The sequence below is a fragment of the Pyrgilauda ruficollis genome, unplaced genomic scaffold (genome assembly GCF_017590135.1).
Source record: "Pyrgilauda ruficollis isolate IOZ18807 unplaced genomic scaffold, ASM1759013v1 scaffold5, whole genome shotgun sequence".
NCBI lineage: Eukaryota > Metazoa > Chordata > Aves > Passeriformes > Passeridae > Pyrgilauda > Pyrgilauda ruficollis.
Window position 1 is genome coordinate 9,884,994 of NW_024526599.1, and position 25,804 is coordinate 9,910,797.

The 25,804-nt window shown below is 38.6% G+C and overlaps 1 protein-coding gene across 7 annotated transcripts in view; it reads left to right on the forward strand.

The window, feature by feature from the left end:
• Positions 1-25,804, forward strand: part of PALLD (palladin, cytoskeletal associated protein) — a 187,451-nt gene that overhangs the window by 157,104 nt on the left and 4,543 nt on the right. For all 7 annotated transcript variants that reach the window (XM_041479772.1, XM_041479766.1, XM_041479768.1 and 4 more), the window contains 8 exons: positions 5,682-5,817; positions 8,128-8,229; positions 8,782-8,832; positions 10,231-10,452; positions 15,098-15,247; positions 19,050-19,144; positions 24,187-24,319; positions 25,296-25,503. In XM_041479772.1, coding sequence (XP_041335706.1) covers positions 5,682-5,817; positions 8,128-8,229; positions 8,782-8,832; positions 10,231-10,452; positions 15,098-15,247; positions 19,050-19,144; positions 24,187-24,319; positions 25,296-25,503 — 1,097 coding nt within the window. The remainder of the gene's footprint in view (positions 1-5,681; positions 5,818-8,127; positions 8,230-8,781; positions 8,833-10,230; positions 10,453-15,097; positions 15,248-19,049; positions 19,145-24,186; positions 24,320-25,295; positions 25,504-25,804) is intronic.

The following is a 25,804-nucleotide window of genomic DNA, read 5'->3' on the forward strand; positions in this document are numbered from 1 at the left end:
TTGATTTGATATCAAAATATAGGCACATCTTTTGAAAGGCAAATGGTGCTTATGTAGCTACGGTAACCAGAACAGCATAAGGCAGAGAGATAGCTTGCTCAGGAGGGGAAGGAACTGAACAGGGGAATGAAAAAGTAGTAATTCTTCATTTAATGAGTAAAAAATGCATTTTTAAATATGACTTCAGAGAAAAAAAAAGGGTAGCAGTCATGCACCTTGTAGGTGAGTTGTACTCTTTATTAGCTAAACATTAAGAGCGATCAAACATGTTCAGAAATTTATATTATTCATGTCAGTCTTAACCCTATCCAATGCTGAGACATGATTTATTTTTTTCAACTATAGTTTCAGAACATTGGATGGTAGAAATAATTGAACTTTTCTTACATTTGTTCTGTTTGCTGGAAGTCATCCTTAGGTCTGTTCCTCAGGCATTCCCTTAATTCAGATGCATGTAACATCACATTACTGGACACAGCTGAAGTTCCTGGTCTCCACAGCATGCATGACAAGATCAGGCTAAACCAATTTTATTATGCAGCTGCAGCTTCAAAGTTTGTGACCTTTTGCAGTGCTTGTAGTAACTTTGCTTTTACAGTAAGTGAAAAATGTGTGAAGTGAGCAGGAATTAGCTGTATTTTTGGAAGGCTTTAGTTTTAAAGGGAAAAAAAAAATCAAGTTACTGTTCATTACCTCAGTACCAAAGAATTAATTTGGATTTCTGTGAAACTAAGCCATATTGGCTGCAAACAGGAATTTGTTCTTGGAAGGATAACAACAGCCAGCCTGTTGCCCTTGTTTACACTGTAAAAGGTACATAGGAAAAGAGGGAATTGCATCCAGCATGCACTCCGTGTAATTAAAACATAAAAAGTACTGCTGGTTTGGCCTTCCTTCTAAACAAATGTCAGGGCAAATATTCAAAACTAAGGAGAGCCAAGCCAAGGCTGCAAAAATCTTTGCTGTCAAAAATCTCTGTGTGAATTAAGATGACAGTTTTTAGCAATTTCATTGCACCCTTTCTGACCAAAAGAATTCAAACATTTCTGCTTTTATCTACACCTGGATTCAAGCCCCCACTGACTTAGGTGATGTATGTTTCAGAGGTGCTTAAAATCCATAGGAGTTGCAGCCTACTTCTCAGGGCTGTTCATTTCTCTGCACATTTGTGGTGATGGCTGTGTGCTCAAGACTGATCCTGTCAATAGCCTGAAATACGCTGTCTCTTGCTAGCTTAATGCAGTAAATCTGGAATTTGCCTTGGGCAAAGAGTGAACATACAAATACATAAATGAATTGGCAGATTTTTTTTGTTTGATATTATCCCTGAGAGAAGACAGAAAGAAAGCTCATGCGTCACTGAGGACACAGATCTTTGGAGCTAAATGCATCCAGATAAGGGCATGTAAGGATGGTGGAAAATATTTGCAAAAGCAGCTGAAGAAAGTTTGCTGCCAGGCTGTCTTGCCATGTAAACCATTACTCCGGCTGAAAGGATCTGTGCTTGGGAAGATAGATTTACTAAAGTCCTTCTATTTGTTATCGTTGCTTTGTAGACATTTTGAAATTCATCCCAAGATTGTATGTCTTAAGAGTTAACTTGCTGTGGGCTATGTATGTATGCACATATATATATATTTATACACACACATATATCTATTTGGACAGTTTTTAAAGTGTATATATTTAGAGAAAGAGATTCTGAGGAGGGGGTGGAAACAGAGCATCTGCAGGAAGAGCTGTGTTTCCTTATGCACTGCTTTGAGTTTTTTGTCCCAATTTAAAATTATACTGAAAGAGGAAGAGAGAAGCTCTCCAAAGGTATTTGAAGAAATTTTGACTGGTGCTCACTTTTACAGTTAAATTTTTAAACCAACTGCTTCCTTGCTTAAATCCGTAATAAAGGGACGATAATCTACTTTTCAGGCAAGGTGCCTTGACTAGGTCTTGGGTGACATTTCCACGTGGACTGTGCAGAGCTCGGGATCATCTGACACAAAACCAGAGATCTGGAAGGTTGTTAAGGACTCTGCCTCTCCTGTTAAGTTACCCAGGATTCCCAGGCCATTGCTGTCATATTTGAATACCTTGTTATTAAATAAAATTCCTATGTAGCTTTGCTACATAACTTGCTCCAGGGTTTAAATGTCACTGTTGTAGGGTGGAGGAAGGAGAGTTCTGCATTGTTTGTGTCTAAGCTAGGCCTGTTCTTCTTCAAGTTATTGTGACTTATCCTCAATGGGCACGAAGAATGATTAAATACCAGCTCTTTTCTGATGTCAGCTGTTGTCTGATTTCTGACATTTCATTTTATTTGCCTATCTTCTTTCTCCTAATTTCCTGACTAAATAAACAAGAATTTTTGCATCTCTATGTTTGACATAGTTTGTCACAAAAGCTATGCTTTTGAAACCATGTGGTAGTTTTCTTGTTCTAAAACTTTCCAGTTTGCTGTATTTTTCTTGAAGTGCAGTGGTAAAACTGGATTCAGTGGCTAATAGCAAGGAATAAAGGAAAACAGCTCAGTTTCATGCCTTATGCTGGCGTTCCCTGGAATTATATTTCTTTCCCTTTTGAAATAATAGTGCTATTTTCCAAGTTTTAATTTCATAGATTCTCAAGAGATGCTTAACATGTTAATGCTAATTTTCCATTAGCATTGCTATCATGCTTTGAACATTTTCCTGAGTTTCATCATTAGAATACCTCTAGACAAATCACGAAGATTATTGTAAGTGACAGTTGTTACCTGCAAATTAATTACAGCCTCTGCAAATTAAGTGTCATCAGCCAGTTTGAGAAATGTGTTTCTCTATTTCACTTTTCCAGTTAAGGCCAAAGTCCTAGGTGCTCAACTTACTATATGGAGCTCTTTGAAATGCTTCATTGGACTATATTATTTCAGTTTGATAGAAAAAGAAATCACTGGTTATCTCTGAACAGCTTTTTCAGACTGAATAGCTTTACACAGCCACATGATAGAAACTTCAGCCAGACTGTTTCCCTGATTTATTAGGGAACTTACTGCGGCTCCTGAAGGCTAACTCAGAAGCCATAAACTGAAGTGTATTAAAGCTACTTCTTTTTGCCTATCTGCATGCCCTTCAGCCTGACAGAGAGATAAACATGAGGTTTAACATTATTCAATTTTAATTTTGTTGTTTACGTTGTTTAGAAACGGACTGTGATATTGTTTTTCCGTGTCTAGTATAGATGTTGAACTCACTAACTATAAATTCTCTGGGTACTCATTTCCCTGTGAAAAATGTGTGTATTTGCTTAGGGGTTTTTGTTTTCAGACATAATCAATAGTGCTTCAGAAAATCCTTTTCTTGAAACCCACTCCCAAGCAGGTAGCTCATTCTTTTTTTCATACATTGTTGTGACTTACTTGGGTGAACTGTACACTTTACCTTTACAGCCTATTGAGTCCCAAGCATAAGCAGACCTTTTTCTGGAAAATCTGTTTATTAGTCAAGTATAAAAATTTATGAGAATGAGAAATGGAAGCTGTTTGTTGGTGTATCACTTGGAATTTTCAAGGGAGGATGCATGTCTCCATTAAAAGCTGGCACAGGTGAAGCCAAACTTGAAATTTGCTGCCTTGAAGTTGGCTGATTTTTGGGTTGAGTTTGTTTTGTTTTGTTTGGGTGTTGTTGTTTGTTTGGGGATTTTAGTTTTTTTTTTAGGGGGGAGGGTAGTCTAAAAAGTGACTAAATTTGGTTTCATGCCAATGCTGGCCTAGGTGATGAAGGGCTGGAAGGTGAACAGAAAGACTTAAGGGAGAAGGAGATGGCACGTGCCCACTGGCCTTCCAGCAGATGCTGAGCCTTCCTGAGGGATATTCCCTTCTGATCCACTCTCCCCACCTTCTCATGTCCATTTTCTTTCCACATTTTCCTTTACATTTATTGTACCAAATTTCTGGAGTTATTGAGGCATCTCTTTCTTGCAGAGACCTTATCCCTGCCTCTTGTCTCCCTGTAGATGGGACAGTTTTCTTATCTCTTCCCCAAAACAGAGTGGAGGAGACTTGCTTTCTTATTTGTGACTGAGAAAGAGCCCCAGCTGAAAGCTGAGGAAATTATTTTACTTGGTGGTCACCAGATAACGGATGAATATTTCTAGGGCAAAGAATGTAGTTCTCTGTCTCTTTGTGAAATTAGACAAATGTCTGCTCTTCTGCTGTGATTTAATGCAAAAATGCAGTCATTTTTATAAGATCTTCTCTGTTTTCACATTTTGCATTTACTTGCAGCAATGGAATATGAAATGTATTAGTTCGGAATGTTTCCAACTATTATCTTTTGCATCTATTAACTTAATTTCTTTTTGGCTTTTGACAGTATATGTGTTTTTTCATTTTTTGTAATGCCAGAAATGACCATTGAAAGCACTTGCTGAAGAATGAAGTCTCTCTAACCATAGAAACATAGAATTTAATATTATCCAAGAAAATTTCTTATCTATGTATGAGTCTTGTTTAGAATTTTGGCACTGGTTATTAAATTATTAAGTTGGGTATTGGAAATAAATTTGCCAATTACATGCTAGTCTGATTTTTTTTTCTATCTCTGTCATCTGAGTTTGTCTATTTATCTGATTCAATTCCATGTTTTCCATGTCATTCCCATGTAATGGGGCTGAGCCCTATTTACTCAAAAAAGGTATAAAGACCCTGTAACTGATATTGAACCAGTTACCAGTGTTTTAAACAATCCTGTGTGACTTCACTGGAGAAATGGGGTGTGCTACAATTTTCAAATATGAAACTTCAGCAATGCTGATTTCTTCACAGCTGTGTTAAGAACAGCTGATCTCCAGTAGAAACCACCCATGTTGGGCATTTCCAGCAATAAAGCCATCATAACATTACTGAAAAGTATTAAATATTAGTGCAGTCTGTAAAAATAAAATTTCCCGTACTGTTTATGAAAACAGGAGTGAAAATTGTTGAAAGTGCAGTCCTATCCTGTAGGCTGGTAAGAGGAATAAGTTAGCCCTGTGAATGTGAACTGCTAAATGATTGCTATTCCACTGAGAAATCTTGCTGCTGAGAACTGCTTCACAAGAATGATTTTTTTTTCCCAGTGTAACCCACAATGTGAATGGCTTTTCTTTGAGCAACAGCATTTATATGCTGCCTTATGGGTATGTGTTCACAGAGATATGAAGAATAAACATGAAGCTATGCAGTTATTGCAAATTTGCTACAAGGAATTAGTTAATAAATAACATAAGAAATTAATAATTAACTGCCTTGTCTTACATCTTCCTGGTCTTTATTCATCTGGTACTTCATAGGAACCTAGTTTTTCTTCCATCCCCATCCCCACTTATCTAGTCGTGCTTTCTCTTTCATGTTTCCTCTCATTTTGCTTTATTGCCACTGCTCATCTGTGAGTGTATGATGTTTACAGCCATTGCCAAGCAATCCTGAGGGCTATTTTAACTATTTAAAGTACAAATAAAGGATAGTTTCATCTTTGTCCTTAAACTAACCATTTAACCAGTAGTGTGAGTTAGTAGGGACACTATAGAAAGAAAGATGTCAGACTTCTAGTTTCAAAGACACAATGTTGTTTTTGTCATTAATAGCAATGATTACAGATACATTCCTAAATACAAGTGACTTCAGGAAAGATCATGATTTTTTTTTTTTTTTTTGTACTGTTTTGCAGGGGATTTCCCAACCAAACAGGCAGAACTGCTAGGATAGCATCAGATGAAGAGATTCAAGGGTCAAAAGATGCTGTAATTCAGGATCTGGAGAGAAAACTTCGCTTCAAAGAAGACCTTTTGAACAACGGGCAACCGGTATAAAAACATAAAATACCCTGGGGAATGGGAGTGAGTGAGGGTGGGCACCATTGGTAGTTTCTGAGAAATGCTGCATATAAAATAATTGTTGTAGATTGCTTTTTATGTATTTGTAGTTTTTAATTGGATTTTCAAAACTGCATTTCCAAAAGGAATGATAGCTTACATTTTGTTCTATCATTCCTTCTCCTGTTTGACAACTTTACTTGGACTTAAAGCAACGGAGGTCACAAAAATGGTGAATTTGCATAAGAAGCCTGCACAGTCTGTACCTCCAGGACTTTTTGAGCCTCAAGGGCCATTTGCTTTCGACTGTTCATTACTGAGTGGATGAACATGCACAGCTCTGTTTCAGTCCAGGCTCATTCTACCTTGTGCTGAGCCACTGGGCGATGGGGGAAGGAGTAGGTGGTAACTGGGCATCAGAAGAGGACAAGGCAGTTCATCACGAAAAACAACCCAGTTGGAATCAGGCGTCATTAGATTGTGCAGCTGGGGGGCTTCTTTTGACAGACAGAATTTTGACCAGTAGAATAGAAAAAACCCATAGTACTAACTTACAGACTCAAGAGTTAATGACCTGCCTGAAGAGTCAAGAAATGAGGTAAAATGAGCATATCAAGCAATGGAAATGCACAGCCACAAAGATATCTCTTCCTTTTTTTGCACTTAAGATACACATGAAAGATAAAATACCAAATTCTTCCTGCTCAGTGTTGATGAGAAGCAACTTCCCTAAGAAGTTTTTACAGTTACTAAAGCACTATCTTTGAAGGAGGAATTTCTTTTAAGAGGAAAGTAATTTTTAAAATGTAAACTGTCACCCCTCTTTTGTCAATAAAATGTTTTTTCAAAAATCTGAATATGCCTTTGTGTCACTTTGAAAGGAAGTGGAATTTTTCGTTTCTCAGGACAATGCCCAGAATTTTACTAAGTTTGCTACTGGGTCTGAGCTGTGAACAGTGGTGGTGTAGTTCAAGAAAACCCATTGAGTTAGACTGTCTATCAACATTGCTCCATTTCGGTTCTTAATAAGGTCAGTGGAGTGAAGTAGGGAGAATGTTCAGAGTGTCTGCTGCTGCTGTTACCTTTCTCCAATGACTGCACAGCATTTGGCAGTTGTCTGCAGCAGTTAAGCAAAATCACTGTCGTAGTGTATTAGTTCCTGTTTTTTTCCAAAGAAGTGGGCTGAGATTGACTGTCAATGCCTATTTTGGAAAGTGAGGGAGATATTTGGCCTGGGCAAATGAATGGAATGTCCTGAGAATGCCCACATGGCCCAAGGTAAAAAAAAAAAAAGACCAACTGTGATCAGATGATGTGGGAGCTTGAACTAGATTCCTGCCTTGGGTAAATTCTGTATGTGTAATCATGGCAGTGCGCACTTGGAGAGACTGCAGAAGAAATATAAGTGAAGAAAAGTTCATTATTTTCTTAGATGCTTGTAACCAAGACAATACTGCTATCTAGTTACCATGAGTTTCAGCCTGCTGGTTTAGCTGCAATATGACATTAAGACAAAAATTAATTAAATGAGCTTTTTTTAAAAAGCAAACATGAAGTAGATGTAATGTTTACAATTTCCATTCTTCATTCATTTTTAAGTTCTCTCTTTAAATTAGGTGTTTCATCATGAAATGAGTTTGTCTTTCACAAACTTGCATTTTTTTGCTATGTTGATTTGTAAGAGAGTGTCTGAAATGCATTCATAATTGCAGGAAGAAAACTAGTAATGAAATAATTGATTTATGCATTAAGATTTTCCTTTAACTTGATTTCTCTTCTTAGTGTAAATTGTCTTTTGTAAGCTGTCTCTTCGATTTCTGAAAGAGTAGGAAGAAATAGAAATTTGAAAATCTTAAAGAATACATTTTTCTGTATTTTGGACAAAATATTCAAGTAGAGTAGAATCTCCTTATAATTTTTGGCAGTATTTTCTGCCTCATGTTTCTAATGTAAAAACTGAGCAGAATGACTTGGATAAGATTTGGGATGATTTGGTATGCCCTCTTCTGATGGCCATGATTTAAGCAGTTCCTATTGCTCATTCCTACCCAAGTTCCTGGCACAAGGATGGAAACAAATGGCAGAGTCAGTGTAAGGGTTGTTTAAGCCAAAAGAGCAACTTGTAATACTAAAAAAATGCATTACAAACTGTGGTAGAAAATTTCTGTTAGAAACATATTGCTGCTGTCTTTTATCAACATTTCTTTAAGCACTGCTTACTGTGTACTACTTTGTAGTTGGAGAAATAGTATCTTTTCTTTCTTTTGCCTCTCCTCTCATCTCCTTTTATTTTTTGTTCAGAGATTAACATATGAGGAAAAAATGGCTCGTCGATTGCTGGGAGCAGACAGCGCTGCAACTGTCTTCAATATACAGGAACCAGAAGAAGATCCTGCTATACAGGTGACACATAACTCTACAATTCATTGGAAAAAATGCCTTTCAGTTTTTCTTTTTTACTGATTGTCATTAAAATAAAGTCCTATATAAGATGATAAATATACACAAGATAGGATGGTTATTGATTACAGAAGTCATATGTTATCTATTAGTGAAATAAACTGGAGGATCACATGTCTATTGCTCAGTTTTTCCATAAGGTTGAGACTTCTCAAATGTCTGCTTTCTGCTTTAAACTCTTCTGTTTATCTTCTTCTGTCCTGACCTTTAAGTCTCTCAAGGCAGAAATGCATCTACTATCTTGAAACCATCTTCTCTTTATTTGTGTAATAGGCGCTTTTTGGGTGCAGACCAATACCACAACAGAAAGTCTGCTTGAAAGGCCAGGTACACGCTCTCCATTGTTCAGATGCCAGAGCTGCTATTCAGAAATGTGTAGCATTCGTTTGCTTATGGTGCTGCACAAAGTACATTCTCCTGATAAAAACTGAGGAACTATCATGGATATCTCTTGTTCTTCTTTCTGCCTCTTGATCTTTTCTTCTGCCCTTGCAGGAAGCTCGCTCTGTTGGTGCTTCTGTAGTGAGTCCCATGGATATTCAAAAGGTTATCATTTTCACCTTTTTCTGTCTTGTGTTTTTGTCTGTTTTTTTTCTTTCCCCTTTCTATTCTGCTGTTCTTGGTTAATAACAAGAGGTCATCTAACATTAATAACTGTGGAGAATTGGGCTGCACTCCATTTGTGAGGATGTTCAAGTTGTTCTAGAAGCCTGTGTGAGTGCAGACAGTTTAACAGCAATCAGCGTGTTCTCCACTATCTTTGTGCTGTAACAATAATCTACACTGACATGATACTAACTGTGTCATGTACTTCGTGGTTTACTTTTATGGTGCACTTCAGGAAAAAAAAGAAATTTTAAAACTATCTGCAGTTTGCAAGGTATTCCTGTCCTCTACCATTTTTTGCAATTATCGATGGTTATGATTGGTTCTGTAACCAATGGCAGAAACATGTCACATCATTCTCAGAGCAGAGGCAGCAACAGAGGATGGGGATGTGAAAGAATACTTTCCATGGGATGCATGTTCTCTCTTAAATACAACAAGAGTCAGAGGCAGTGGCCAAAAGTCATTTGAAAGAGTGTCTGAATTTCTGCTGACTGAGAGAAACATTGACTAATATTTTTTTTCCTGCTTCTGAGCTATTTTACAGTCTGACATTTTCACTCTTATCGGTAAGATTCCAAGCAGGAATTCTGGAAAGTAACAGTTCAAGAAAGCAAATAACAGTATATATCAGTAAATCATAACAAATTCAAGCAAGTCAGAGTGTTTTACACTTGATGAACCTTTCTGCTCTTCTTGCTATATCTTCAATATTGTTATGGTAAATTTTGTTTCTAAGGGAGGATCCCACACACAGGAGACCACAGCAACAGGAGTAAAGGGAAACAACTATCATGGACTGACACTGTTGCAATTTTCCCTTATTTTTGTCCTCATTTTTACAGCCAACTGTAAACAAAATAATTTTATCCTTCTGGTTCAGCCTCTGGTAGAGTTCTATGCAAATAGCAGATGTGAACCATATGGTCTTCTAGCCATCTGGAAACAAAACCCACCCTAAATCTGTCTGTACCCTCAAGGAAATATTAGTGTGTTCCTTTTGTCTTTATGAACTGCCTCAGAATACGTTTATTCTTATAGGATTTTTTTTAAATGGAAAGAAAGCAACCAATGACTGACTTTCCCCTTATAAATTAGACCTTAAGTCAACATGAAATACAGTTTTTGCCTCATACCAGATGTCTCGATTGTTTCATAGGGAAGCTATTGGAGACATGGATTATAGTGTTTTTCTTCAACAAGATACAGTTTCCTTTTATATGTAAAAACTTAATGGCTTGTTAAAGATTGGTAAATTAAAAAATCCAAACATTAAGAACATACCTTCCTGAGTAATGTGTTGAAGATGTACACTAATATCTACCTCTCGTTTGACAGGAATATAAAGTCTCCAGCTTTGAGCAAAGGCTGATCAGTGAAATTGAATACAGGCTGGAGAGATCTCCTGTGGAAGAATCAGATGATGAAGTGCAACATGGAGATGAACCTATTGATAACAGCATGTCACCATATTTTGAGATAAAGCTGAAGCACTACAAAATCTTTGAGGGAATGCCAGTCACATTTACATGCAAAGTGGCAGGAAATCCAAAGCCAAAGGTAAGAAAAGACAGTAAATCTTTCTAGAATTTCTCTGAAGAGTTCTGTGTTGGTTTCAGAATTACCTTTCAGGGTACATTTGTGGCACAGAATGCAGTGCAATGCTAGAAAGCTCCACATGAGCTGGCATAGGAGTTCCAAAAGCCACCTCATCTTGCTAGCATGGGTAATTAGTTCAGGCATGGTAACATGCTAATGCAAAAATATGTGGGTTTTAGTTCAGAAGCCAGCATGGTATCTCTCATTCTTTGGCCTCTACACACACTAACAAGACTGGATTTTACTGGAATGTAGAAGAAGGAGTAATAAAATACCATAAACTCCCATATATCCCAACAGCAAGATGAGACATGATGGTGAGGTTTTATGATGAACTTCTGAGGGAGGGTTGGGCTTGGGAAGCATTTCCTTGTAGCAAATGTAAAAGTACCAGCTGCATGATGTCAGTAGTCTGGAAGAATGCCCTCCTTGGATAGGTTGCATACAACCATTTCAAAAATTGTTTGGCAATCAACTGACTGATTATGCAGCAGGCAAACAGCAGCAGCTTCTTCAACTCCCCTGGCAAAGCCAGTGAAGTCCTTGCAGCTCTCACAGTGACCTCTCGTGGACAGGGGCTCTTATCATCTTAGACAAGATCAGTGATGCCCTATCTGATACATAAGACCTTCACAGAAGCACTCACATCCAAATCTCACATCTAGTGTAAGTTTTATGGGTGCTTAGGATTTCCAACAGAGATAAATGCAAGTGACTTTATATGCCCAATGCTGTATGTGTATGATAGTGTACAAGCTGTTATTTTTTTAAAAAAGGACTTTATGAGGTACCAGAGGAAGAACAACAGAGAACTAGGGCTACATCTACATCAGCAAGGAGTGCAGACCAGAGGAAGAAAATCTATAGAATGAGATATCCACCCCTACACACGTCAGAAGGTTTTACTCCAGGCTAGCTCTAATCTCGTCCCACAGACTGAAGCAGATGCACACTAGATGAGTTCTTGGAGCACATTTTCTGGCTTAGTTTCATCTGAAAGGAATCCAGTTCTGTGCTCCAAGAGCACAACATGATGTGAACCACTCCAAATAAGTGGGGTAGATCAGTATACTTATAGCAAAAAAGCACTCCTGCTTCAAACTGGACACACACACTGAGAAGATAAGCCCAGTCTGACTGAAACCAAACTTTTCATGTCTAGCATTACTTCTGAGATGACCCTAGGTAAGAGGCTGTTGTGCTGAACAAGGGTGGAATGCAAATGGGTCTGTTGCTGATAGAAGTGCAGTGTGTGCAGAGATATTCTTTCTGCCTGAGGCTCATGACTAAGTTGCTAGATGATCTGTTATGAGTCAGCCTTAGTCAACTTCGCCGTCCCCTAATTTCCACAGTTTCCAATTAAGGTGTAGTTTCTCTGTCTGACTTAAGACAGATGAAAGGGGATGTCTCCTTTCCCTCACTGGGGTGATAAGGATTGCACAGCCAAGAAACCACATTCCTAGCACTTCCCCTAAAGCATGCCCTCACAGAGGAGCATCTGATGTGAGCCCCTGTGATTCACAGCCATGTTCTGTTTCCCTGCAGTGTCAAAGCCTGCACGTTAAGAAGTGATTTGCTCTTGCACCTGGAACTCTGGCCCTTTGTTCCATTCACTCGCAGATGCTTTGTGTAATTTGTTAAGTTGCTTGGGATGGAACCAATATCAGTCCTGTTGTATGGCTACTTGTTAGCCAGGCTTCACAAATGTCCAGGGCTGTGTTTCCCCCTCTTCTGCCAAAGCATTCCAGGACAGTAATTTTGAAAAGCTCAATGGCTGAGGGCTGCCCTTCTGCTGTTATTTCTTGAAGCTGGAAATGTTGCTTGTGAATAAATTTTTTACTCTGGCAAATGAAAAGCTGGAAATAATTTGCTAACTTGAAGCTCCTCCCTTCTAAGTATTCTGTCAGGTCTGCCAAGGAATGGCTTTGGGAAGGACTGTAGTGTTTCTAAAATCTGGCATTCATTACAAGGGATTTTTCTAAGCAGAGTTATTGTCTTGATTATTTTTCCCCTGAACATGCCATGTAAATTGAACACTGATGTGCAAACTCTGTCTTCATATGTATGACTTTTTAAATCTGAGCCTACTCTTTGTTATAACCTTTGGTGTAGTGTAAAACTATTTTCTCATTGAAATGGGAAACCTGTGGTTCTACAGGAGGGACTATGGAATACGTCTTTTAAGGGATTAATTCTCCTCAGAATTAAGACAATGCCATACAAGAGGTTAATTGATACAGAATTGTTACATAAATCTCATACTGCTCACTCTTCACATGGCTGAATATAATTCTCGGTGATTAAAAATGCTTGTGCTGCCCAAGATCAAACCCCCCTTTGCACAGTGTATACCATTCTATTCCTAGTCATTGCACACTGGTTTCTGAAAAATCTGGTGTAAATAAAAGCAATCCAGCTGCAGTGTTCAGTTCTTACATAGTTTAATGGTACATTTATTGAAAGTTATCCTAGAAAGAAAATACTTCACTGCAAGGACCATTGTCTCCTGCAATGGTACTGTTTTACTGATTAATTCCATGTAAGATAAAGGTAATATTAAGAATTTATTGCTCATATGGGATGCCAATGCTTTTAAACTCAGTTGATATAAGTTTTGGACAACATATACATGATGTTTGGATAGCTGGTTCAGTTAATATTTGTGCGTATTTCCATGCATGTCTCCTGATATTTCTGATAAGTGTACTGTTATTAAATAGTTACTACTTAATGCAGTAGATTTCCAAGCAACATTATGACACATGTAAAGCATGCAAGTTAAAACTCATTTTTTGCAGCAATGTTGTTTTAGCACCCATTAGCATGTGTATATAAGTGATCAAATATCTCTTACATCTCCAGTAAGTGCTCTGTCAGCAGACAAGAAGATGACTAAACCTTTTGTTCGGGCCACAGAGTCTCTGCAAGGCTGCTGACAGACAAAATGGGAAACAAGTATAACCAGCTATTGAGGAAATGAAATCATTTCAACTTACGCATAATGTTTGTTAATATAAAAATCATACACAGTAATAAATGTTTAAGCAAAATTTCCACTGATTTTCACCAAAAAAAACCTCCATTGTTTTTTGTGAAATTCAAAAGTATACCCAACTTTGCCCCAAGTGAGTGAATTTCAAGCTTTGAAATGTTGGCACATATGAAGAGCCCAGCAGATTAAGCTCTATCAGGAATGGAATTGCACATTGCTCTGTCACTTCATTTTTTACTAGAGAGCCAGCACCCTTTCTTCACTCTTAAGACCTAAATTCCCACTTCAAGAATGAGGTTGAGCAAAATGTGTGTTTTGCACATGCTGAATAGTCCCAGCAGGACCAAGACAAATACAGTTGTACTTTGAATGAGTTGGCCTCCTAAAAATGATGTAGGTATCTTCACAAGTGTCTCAAATGCTGAACACAATTGATGTTATGTGTAGTACACATTTCAGAAATGACAAGTAAATAATGTTCTACTTAAATATGGATTTGGGCAGCTGAGTACAGCCTTGCTAATATAACATTTTTCAGATATTCCTCTGTGTGTGTTCATGCATACACAACATTTACTTTTGATTCCAGCAGATATCAGTTTGGGATTTTACTTTATTATTATAATATTTTTAAAAAAACCTCCTGAAAGCTAGGTCAATTTTTTTTTTTTCCCCTTCAAGTTTGAGGCACTAAAAGTACATTTATTTTGTGTGCAATTCATGGATTACTGTAAGATATTATCCTGCATACATCATTTTTTTGGCTCACTGAAAGTATATCTTGGGTCAGCCAGAGAATAAAATTATGTATCAAAAGTACTGGAAAAGCCCTCTGTTTGATAGCCAACGTAACAGTTCTGTGCAGCTTGGAACTGTGCTGCTGTTGGCACGCAGTTATGAATGGATGTCACTGTGCTGCTTTGAAGTATTTCCTATGACTTTGCAAAGCTGTCCACTTGCACAGCTGGCCTGTCACATTGTGAGGGGTGACATTGCTAGGTTCAATCGTGTCATTACACTGAGCTGGCCCCTCCACACACTGAGCTGCTCACTGCCAGCGGGAGCAGCTCTATCCCCTCTGGCATTTTGGTTCAGTCCAGTCAGCGTAATGGATATGACACAAAACGGGTGTTTCAACAGTGAGATCATTGCTTCTATTTTATCCATCACTGAATTAATTAGGCCTATCATTATCTTGGGTTTTTTATTTATGTTTTTATTTTCTGAAAAGAGAGCAAAAGCATTCTCAAGGTTTTTCTGCAACTTCTTCAGATTTAGGCAAAATAAAGGTAAAGTTAGTAATGTTAAGTTAGTTAGAAATCAGTAATCTCTTCTTTGTAATGATGTTTAGTTTCAGTTCTTGAAATGTTCAGCCCTTATGCACCTGTACGTTCTGTTGGAAATCGTTCAGGCTGTTGTTTCTCTTTGGACCTCTGATAATCTTGTAACTGTTAGTGAAAGTGAGTCATAGAAAGAGGAGTTGATCAAAGCAGTTTTCTTTTACTACCTACCAGAGAGTTTTTCAACAGTTCATTTCCTTTGTGTTGTTAAATGAGAAATTATGGCAATGAGCACCCACCTCTTACCAGCTGTGCTTTGCTTTTTTCCGTGTAGATTTATTGGTTTAAAGATGGGAAACAAATTTCTAAACGAAGTGATCACTACCGAATTCAAAGAGAACCTGATGGAACTTGCTCGCTGCATACTGCAGCCTCCACCCTGGATGATGATGGGAATTACACTATTATGGCTGCTAACCCACAGGTAAATGAAGGTTTGGCTCCGGAGCAAGCATCCTTCTGGACATAAATCTTCAGAAAACTATCTCATCTCACAAATGCATGATTTAATTAAATGATGAAGTCACTGTAAAGTATGTAAGTTAGATTTCTGTCTTCATCTTGCATCAGTAGGGTGGGACCTTTCTATCTCCAAGAGATTAGCAACTCACCAGTAGTTTTTTTCCTATGGCTTGAGGTTTCAGGAGGAGGGTATAATTTTTTAATTACTCTTACACTAGTTGTTTCAGCTGATAACATCTCAGTATTCTAACTGAGCACAGATAGCACGTTATATATATAAAGAAAAAGATCCAGTTTACCAGCAGAAGTAACCCAGTCCAGCAGTTTCTTTCTTTTGTTCACCCTACTCGCTGACTGAGGCCAATTTTTTTTAAATGAGTGGGAGTATATCACACCTCAACATGCTTACATTAGGCAGACTGCAAGTCTCTAAAGCAAAAAAAAAATCTAGCACTATTATGTAGCAGTCCTGTGTTGATCTTAAACAGTGCTTTTCTGAAACACAGAGTGTTACTGGTTTAGCAATTTTTCATTGCATTTTCAAAGCTTTTTTTTTTTTTTTTGCAGATTTAATACAAGAGTTGAGGTACACAGCAGAAAACCACTAGTTCATTAGACATAGCCAAACTTGCAGGTCACTCATCCTATGGAAGTCACTTTTTCAATCCACTTTTCCTACACCACAGCAAATTGAAGGGAAAGAGTTGCATGTGAGAAACCAAAGCAGTAACATAACTTTTGGGATGTAATGAATTATTTTCTTCTGTAGTGCCAAATATCTTGCCAAGACTAGGCCTGCAAGCAGAATCACACTGTAGAATAACAAACTGTATCACTGAGACAGAGTTTAATCTAAGCAGGAGTGTTGTGCTCTGTTATGCACGTTGCTAGGTTACTCAGCATGACGCTGCCATTTTTGTCTCACTCTTCAGCTTGTCAGTCCTGCTCATACTGCAGAGGGCTTGTGAATATAAGGGCTTGTACACACAGGCAACACACAGAGAGCAGCTTTTGGGTAGATTCTGTGAACTACAGTGCTTAAATATAGGTGGTATTATTATTTGTAGATATGTAAGTAAAAGAAATATTAATGAAATAGCGTAAGGCCATGGAATTGTTCAAGCTGGGAGCTTTTACACACAGATGACTTTGTTACCAAAACTTACCATTTAAGTTGTGAAATTTCACAACAGGTTTAAAAATATATGCATGCTCAAGGTAAGAAATGCTCCTGTTCATCTTCCTCTAAGTGTAGTCTCAGTGCATGCACAGAGTTTCACTGTGTAGTGTTACTGTGTGATCCGAAGTCTTGGAGAGCTTGGTGAACAAACTGCCTTTGTGTTTGGGCACTGTACTCTGTCCCTGAATATTTACAGCCTACTTTGGAGCATTTGTTCTGGATAATGTTCATTCAATGGCACAACAGTGACCCAGGTTACCGGTCACTGATGGCACCACTTTGTTAGTGGATTTTTGGATGTACTGAAATGAGCTGGGTTTGTGTGGTTCCCAGCTTGGAGCTTGAAAAAGCAGCTTTGTTAAATGCTAAAATTCTGTGCTTGTGCTTTTTTCCCCTCTTTGGAGAAGAACCAGAAGCATCCTCCTTTTTACAGTGTAATTCCCAAGCAAACATACTTATCTCTTCCACTATTTGCTTGCTTTTACTATGCATTTAACAGTACAATGGAGGCAAAGAAGGGCTGTGAGTTAATGTACTAGCCTTTCACACTCAAAGATCTGGATTCCAATTCTTTTAAGTCATCCTGAGTGGAATAATTTTGGCAAACTCTTCTCAATTCTAATGGAAAGTTGTCCACGTCTCAAAGCTATCACAAACTTAGGCAAATTTGGCAATCTTTCCTTAAGAAAGCGAAGTACGTAAATATAAGGGAGCTCACATCAGAACCCTGATGGACTGGTAGATATTTGCTAGGCTGTTACTGTGTTTGGTCATTGCTATTGGAATCACCAAACTTTAAAGCAAAAGATGTGTTCACAGCTGAGAGACATCACTTTTATTAAAGGATTCGGTTCATAAAAGCTCTGCCAGTCCATGCCATCTCATGACCTGGGCTAACATAATGGGATTTATGTGTAAAATGCCTTGTTGACAGACCCTGGAGATCACCCATGGTAGTTAACACGGCAGGCCCCATTGCCCACAGCATAAAGTGCAGTGAGCTGGAATTAAAGTTCTGACACACCACTGGGGTTTGTTATAAAATTTGCCATAGAAGTTAATCCAGAGCAAATGGACCCTGGGCCTAGACAAACACAAAACCCTGCCTGGTTTAGGCCTTTATTTAGAGATTATATCCCTTAACTGAGCTCTTTCTATGAACGGTACGGGCTCACATCGAGTTATTTTTCACCTTCTTTCTTTTTATCCCATTCCCTCTGCTTCTTTGCATTACATGCCCACAGTCCTCAGGCTGGAGTTCCCTTAGTTTCTAGGACATTGTCTCATGAATTACTTCCCACTCATTGCTTCCATCCTCTCCATCCTGTGACTTTTCCAAAATCTTTGGCTTCCTGCTTAATCTTCCCTATCCAAATTCCGTATTGCCCTTTCTGTTTCCATTTGTGACACCATCATGTACTGGGATATGCAGAAATGATCCCAAACTATGTGTATTCATCACCTGCCAGAAAAATATTAATATGTAGTGGTACCCAAAATAGAAATTCATTTGTTCCAGATGTCTTCAATGGTCTTGTAACATAAGGGGGAAAATAAAGCTTTTACATAAGGAATTGCTGTGGGTCTTTCACAATGGCTTATTTTAATGCAGGGATTTTACTTGTGGACTAAATAGGTCATGGGAATAGAAGCGGGACACAGACTTCATTTCTAAGGGAACACAAAAGTTGTTGCTATTTGAAGGCTGCTTGTGAGCCTGGTGAAATTGTTTTTTGATGGGCTTTGGACAGTTCTTAAAGAACTGCTATTTGCAACCCCACAAGTACTGTGATAAAAATATTTGTCACTTCTTTGCTGGCAGACTTGAGTGTGGAGCTCCCAGCTTAGAGCTGAAATACACTGCCAAGGTGATGTGGATGTTGCTTTACTGCTACCAGCCCAGGGGGCAGAGATGTTATTTATTATGGCCACCAGATGCCTTCACCCCTTACAGGGCAGTCCCATCCCAAATCTGTTAGGACTAGTGCTTGTGGTGGAGAACTTGTCTTCTAAAACACAAAGTAAAAGAAAAAAGGGGGCCAAATACACCAGAGCCGTGTTTTATTTATCATTCATTGAAAATAACCTCAATTATCACCAATGTCCATCAGCACAGCTGTGCCTTTCAGTGCAATTCCTCAAACCAGATTCACTCTGCAGAGAGGACCTGTTTAAGTACCTGTCAAATTATTTTGGCTTTCACATTAATGAGGGGGTTTTTGAGTTTTGGACCCACCGGATCAAGCAGATCAATCCACTTTGGAGGCAGCAACAGCCTCTGTTGGTAACTGCCAACACTCGCCATGGGACATCTTCTGCCCACTTGCCACACACAGAGGAAACCTCCTGCCCACATCAATAACAGTCAATAAGAACTTGGAGCTTGATTGCCAGTGGTATTAACAGTCATTTCTTTAAAAAAAAAAACATGAACGTATTGTAGTCACAGTCATTCCAGTCTGTTCTGTGTTAGACTGGAAGCTGATAAAATGGGTAGGGGAAAAAAAGGGAACAGATCAGGTTGAACATTTATTATTACATATTTTAAGTCTTTTAATATTTCTTCTCTCTGTCATCCTAACAGGGCAGAGTGAGTTGCACGGGCAGGCTGATGGTTCAAGCTGTAAATCAAAGAGGCCGCAGTCCTTGGTCACCTTCAGGTCAGCCTCACATAAGAAGGTATTTGATGCATTTTTTTCTTTTAATAATATGGATTTTGCAAAATAACTGTGGCAAGATAAAGAATGTGAGATAAGCAGGTAAGTTAAAAGCATGGCATTCAGGAAGAAATGTGACCTCTGCTGTCTGAAAATTGCTGCAGAACTTGCACACTTAGAAGTATGTCTGAAATGACATGACTTTTAAATATCTTTACATTTCCCTGTCTCCTCCTCCTTTCTCTGTGGTGTTTGCTAGTTACTCTGTATCTTCAGCTGTTGGGAAGGCTCTTGTCACTTAGGCTTTTTAAAAATATTTCATGTGATTAGGATTCTACCAGGAATCCCCATCTTCTGCAGCTTCTAGGAAGTGTTCATTTAATAACTGCATGCCAAAGAGGTTTATCAGATTTACATTAGAAATATTTTAGTATTTCAGTATTTAATATTTCAGTTCAAGTTCTTATAAGGAATTATGAGTCAGAAATAAAGTATTAAACTTATCTTTGGTGAGTTTACAATTATTTTCATATGAAGCTATGGGTTATGTTTTTGGACCATAGAAGGGAATTTTCCCTTCAAATATTTTTTCTTCTTTGCCCAAAGCATTTATGAGGCTGTTTAGCTCAGCTTAGACAGCTTTAAATGATACAAAAAAGTTGATTTTGGTTACCAGAACTGTTTCAAGCGCTCTGGTTTCTGCATTCTGTTGTAATGAGGCATGTTTTTTGTTTAATGGTTCCAACAGCCATAGAATCTCAATATTGCCCAACTAATACACAGAGTATGCTAATATACAGAGTACATGTAATTACACAGTCAGTGTACAACCAGGAGAGGATTTCTTTAACAGTTAGTACTGGTACTGACTGCTACTAGTATGTAATGTACAACTGCTGCATGTAAAACAGGCTCTCTTTCCCCCTCTGCTAGCTGTAAAGTATTAGGAAGTGAGGCTGGTTGGTTAAAATATCTTGTCAGTCTTATTCCTGCATGGAACAAATTGCAACCCTGAAAACATTTCCCAGCATTTCTCTGAGATGGCCACCAGCTTCCTCTGCAGTGTGTCACCTTGTGTTAAGCCCAAAGCTCAGAGTGCCTCTGGAGGGGAATATCCTGCCAGGCTGCTCTGAGAGAACAGCACAGAAAAGGCTGGGACCACCTGGTGTAGCCTCTCCAGTCACTAATGCACTTAGCACCTTCAGGCAATGGGTAAAAATGGAAAGTCCACATTAACCCCTGAAGGGAAAAGCTGCCATGAAGAATCAGGTTTCAGCTGAATAAGTCAGTGCACACAGGGTGACAAAGGGGAAAGACCTTTAAAAGCAAAGATGGTGGGAAGGTAGGTAGGGGTGAAAGCATCAAGCAGCTGCCAGTCCTGCAGCTTCCTGAAGGACAAAATGTGCATATCTCTCTTTTTGTGAGGGACAGAACCCTCACGTTATAATGGAGGAGGCTCTTTTCAATCTCTCCAACTGCATTCAAAGTCCAAGGTAACTTCTGGCTGGTATTTTATTTTCTAATGGAGACAGGCACTCAAGCAGCCACTATTGCTTTGGGTTGGGTGTCCAGTTAGTAATGAATTAGAAATAAGGGATTTCTGTAGAGCAGTTTAATTAAAATTAGGGCAATTACTGGGGATTCTTATTTCCTGTAAAATAACCACGTGAAGGGCTTATCCCATTGTCTTTGCTCTGGAAGAGCAGTTTCTGTAAGCATTCAGCACAGAATCTCTGTTTAGTGACAGTTCTCACTACGCCCACCAGAGGGTTCAGCCAAGACTGATGAAATGGGAACACATAAAGCCTTCCTAAGACAGAGTCCTGCCACTGGCTTTTCTAATGTAATATCCCAAATTACTGTTCTCCCATATACTGTGGTATTTGTCATGTCTATTGCCATTGATTTTTGACAATATTCCTATGGCACTACGATATTATAAGATTTTCTGCTTGAGAGTAGCAAAACCATTTGTTTGCTTCTTTTATTGCAAGTGTAATTATTAGCTTAATGAACTTTGACTTGTTACACTGCGGACAGGCTTTTTCCTGACTCTTACAGAATGTTTTCTGGCAGAACTCTGGGGTTTTATTTCACTCCTAATGTATTTTTCTGAAATTTGCTTAGCTGACAAACATCACTTTCTTAGTATCACTTGATGTGGGCGGCCACTTTCGAATTTTTTGATGTGTACATCCCTTAGATGACAAGGTGCTCAACAAACATTGTGTCACCTAAGCTTGGCAGCCAGAGTCCAAAATAAATCATGAAATACAAGCGATTTAAAGATTTAAAAACTAAACATTCCTATCACCCTGATCTCAATTAGGGGATAAATTTGAACTTAATCTCCTTAATTCCAAATTAGTGATCATTACTATATGGCCAGTCATGAAGTCTTCATCTACTTACTGAATTCCCAGTGCATTGTACTGTCCAATGCATGGAGTCTCCCCTGGACACATTTAGTACATGGTGTCAGTTGTGCTGAAGCTAATCTCTGCAATGTGATGGCTGCATTGCAACTCCAAAGAGCCCACAATGAATCCAAGTTATTCCAGTCTTTTGCAATTTGTCATTCTTAGACATCTGAAGCTACTTGGCTCTACTCATTTCATTATTTGTTTAAAACCACAAAATGTTTTAGAATTGAAATGACCCTAGTTTCACTGCTCAAGGCAAAGGCTAAAACAAGTCTGTGATTTTAGAGCAAACTTACCAAGAGGTAGAAATGCAACATCTGTGTTCACAAATTCTTAACTTGTTTTCCATTTTATTTAACACAAATTCCCCACACACACCTCCCAGTTTTGACCAGTGCTGCCTTTTCCTGCAGCTGCAGCTGTGAGTGGGTGGACTTCACACTTCTGTGGTGCCAGTTCACCTGTTTGGCTCAGCTTCGCAAAACCTTACGAAGCACCAGCTACTTGTACTTGGTTGGCATCTTATCAACAGGATGCTTATCAATAATGTGGAAGCAGATTTTGCTCAAGTTGCTTGAACTGTGCAGCACTCACTTGACTAGATACTATAATTTCTAGTTGGTCTTGCAGAACTCATTACCAAACAATATCAGTACACTTTTTCCTTATTGCTCTCCATCTTCCATCCCATCTACCTGCATGAGGCATCTAGGTCTCCAAACCTGATCAGGAGCTCACCAATTAAAGCTCAGAGTTGCTTTTGAGCTGCAATGTTGGACCTATTGAAGTAGCTTTAGACATGTTCAAGTGGCAAAAACTGTGAGGTGCTCCAGACATGGATTTAGGCACCTGAAGAGTTATATGAGCTCTTAGTGTGTCAGTCTGTGTTTCCCTTTTGAATATCCAGTCCCACATTACTAAGCAGTATTGAGTGGATATCTACACAAGCCCCCCCAGCCCTTCCATTTGCCTTTAGTTATAGTTATCAGAAAACTGTGATGATCATTAAAAAGTCAACATTGAATTATTAATAAGAGAATACCATAGCACAGGTGATGCCTGCCCAATTCAAACACAGCAATAGCAGAGAAAAGGGCAACAACAGAGCCCTTATAAAATAAATCAAATTCAAGCTACTCTAATTAACTGCAGCCTCAGTGGAGCAGAGCATGCACCTGCAATGTTTATCTCCCATGCAGTAGTACAGCATGTTTTCCAAATGTAACCATTGAGGGTTTTTGTTGTGAATTATTTTAACCTGGAGAAATGACCTTGGGCAGTAGAAAATGCATATGGGCACCTGTACTGCAGCATGGACACTGCAAACAGCAGCCAAAACAGAAACACTGGCAAAAGTTAACAGGATGTGGGATTCAGAGAAGAGAATTTCACTGTAATGTGTCATTGATAAAAGAGGTCTTTGGAGGATATTTGAATAGCTCCTCCTCTTTACACAGGATGTTACTGTAGGCAGCAGCTGGCTCCAGAATGGAACCCACTGGAGCTGATCAGGCAAGGACAAAAAAGGACATAAAAATTTGTTTCAAGATTGATTGCTAAATCACACAAATGGAATAATCTAATTTCAACAGAAACAAAAATCTAGTTAAATGAGGAATCACTTAGAAAAAGATTTGGTGGATTAAATTAAAAGGGAAGAATAGCCAACGCTGAAAATGGATTAAATGATATCATGGAATCTTAAGGTGATTGATACTGTGTACGGGGACAGGAGTTATTTTCCTTTCCCTTTTATTATTTATCAAACTGTTTATGGTACCTTTATATTAAAAAAAAAAAAAAAAACAAAACAAACAAAAAAAAAAAAAAAAAAAAAAACCAAAAAAAAAAAAAAAAAAAAAACAAAAAAAACAAAAAAACCACAAAAAAATACAAAAAAAACACCAAACAAAACAAAAATCTAGCAACAAAAGTTATTCTCCCTATTTCTCACAATTGAAACTCTCATTGCTTCCATTCCACAGTTTGGTGGCGTTGAAAATACTCAAGAGTATCTCATACAAAAAACCTGTTAAATGAGGAATAAATATATCCACAGCAATTCAATACACAGAATTTTCTGTACAGTCTTCGCTAGTGGCGAACAAGAGAAGATAAGTCTGATGTGAAAGGTCTCTTGTCAATTGAGATGAGTTAGATTTCAGCTGCTGTTGTTTGCTGAAAGGGAGCCATGATGTATGAACAGTCCATGTACTTTCTGGTGTAATCAGCAGCAGTGAGGGGATTAAATACACAGGACACTAGAAATGGGGAACTGAAGCTACATGCCACGGCCTGCCAACTTGTTTTATTTTTAGTTCAGTGATTTAAAGAATAAACAAAAATACTATAATTCACAAAATTAATTAATATTGCAAGCTATTATTCTGCAGCAATATTGTTTTATAGGTCATAGTTTGTCACAGGATGTGAATTAAATGAAAGTAATTAAATAACTGTAGTGTCATAATTAAGTCAGTTTGGGCCAAATGCTACCACTGCATGTGTGTAAATATGGGGTGATTATGGGAAAGGTTAAAGAAGTGGTTTAAAATTCAAACCAGTCTTATAAGTGATTATGGTTCTTCTGATTTAGCAGAGGAAAAAAAAATAATTTACCTTTATTTCATGTTATTTTAAGACCACGATCTCGATCAAGGGACAGTGGTGATGAAAATGAACCAATTCAGGAACGATTCTTCCGGCCTCATTTTCTGCAGGCTCCTGGAGACCTGACTGTTCAAGAAGGAAAACTATGCAGGATGGACTGCAAGGCAAGTGTCATGCAAAGGGTAGCAGCAGCCTTTTGATAACATCAGCTGACTCAAAAACCACATTGGTTTCTTTTCAAAGCAATTTTGCCTATTGGCAGTTTCGGAGCCTGTTAGCAGGGCAGTTAATCTCATTGCTTATGAGTGAGTAACTGGACAATAAAGTTTCCCTCCCTTCCAATGAAAGTGCTTCAGGCAAATCTCAGAGCTCACAGTAAACTGATTTATAGAATTCAGCTACGCTGTGGTGTGGAGGGAAGCAGCACACACTACAGACAATGTGTTTCTACATTTTAAGTCCTTTTATTAGTTAAGTTTTGAACCCCCGTTAAAAGTTTCAAACAGTATAAACCTGATTTATGACTCTGCTGAGCAGAAATAATTCAGGCTTGGGTGACTTCTGTTTACTTTATGCTGACCTATTTGGAGAAGCTGTTTGCTCTGAAGCAGTCCCCAGAGCAAGTGGCCCAGCTTTCAAGAGTGCAAGACTTGTCCACACAGACCAAGCATTAACTAGTGCAAGTGGTGCTGTCACCAGGGCACACCTCAGTGGAATGCAACTTCAGAGGTCAGTAGTTAGTCAGCTAAAATCTTTTTGTCTACAAGCTTTCCAACAAGAAGTTAATCTAGAAAGGAGTATCTTCTCATTCCACCTGAAGAGCAAACAATAAAAAAGACAAAAGGTGTCACCCTGCCTTTTGTTTTGCAATGTATTATTATTTAGCTTCTAGCCTATCTACACACTGATCTTTTTTCAGTCGCGCCCATAAGACATCATGGAATTTAGGGAGTTGGCCAGAAAGTTAAGTAAATGACTACAACTGACTCAATGTGTAAATCAGGACAGAATTAGATCTTTAAATCTTTTGGTACACTTGCAGTAGCAAACCAAACCAAACTTCCTTGAAGAAACAAGTCAGGACTCCTCCAGTGTTTCATGTGGCTAAAACAATTTCCCACTGTTCTCTTTACACTCAAGGTTAGTGGATTACCAACTCCAGACTTAAGCTGGCAACTTAATGGCAGACCAATTCGCCCTGACAGCTCTCACAAAATGTTGGTGCGTGAGAACGGGGTGCACTCCTTGATTATCGAACCGGTCACATCCAGGGATGCTGGAATCTACACGTGCATTGCCAGCAATCGAGCTGGTGAGAATTCATTCAGCCTGGAGCTCACTGTTGCAGGTAACATCTTCATGCTAAGCTTTCAGACTGAGCACTGCCAGGATAGCATGAATAAAGGAAACATGAATGATGTCAAATGACACGTTGAGGGGTGGAGGGAAGAGAAGGAAACCTGGCAGTAACAGAAGTATGGTATATTTATAGGTGAGCTATTCATGTTATGTTGTGGCATAAGTTGTCTGGCATGTCATGCCTTTGCACACAGTTAAGAAAAGGGGGCCTTGAGGCCAGGAACCAGACTATTTCCCTGGATGTTTCTTTGTAATGACAATCTGTGCAGACCCACGTCTACCCCTAGGCA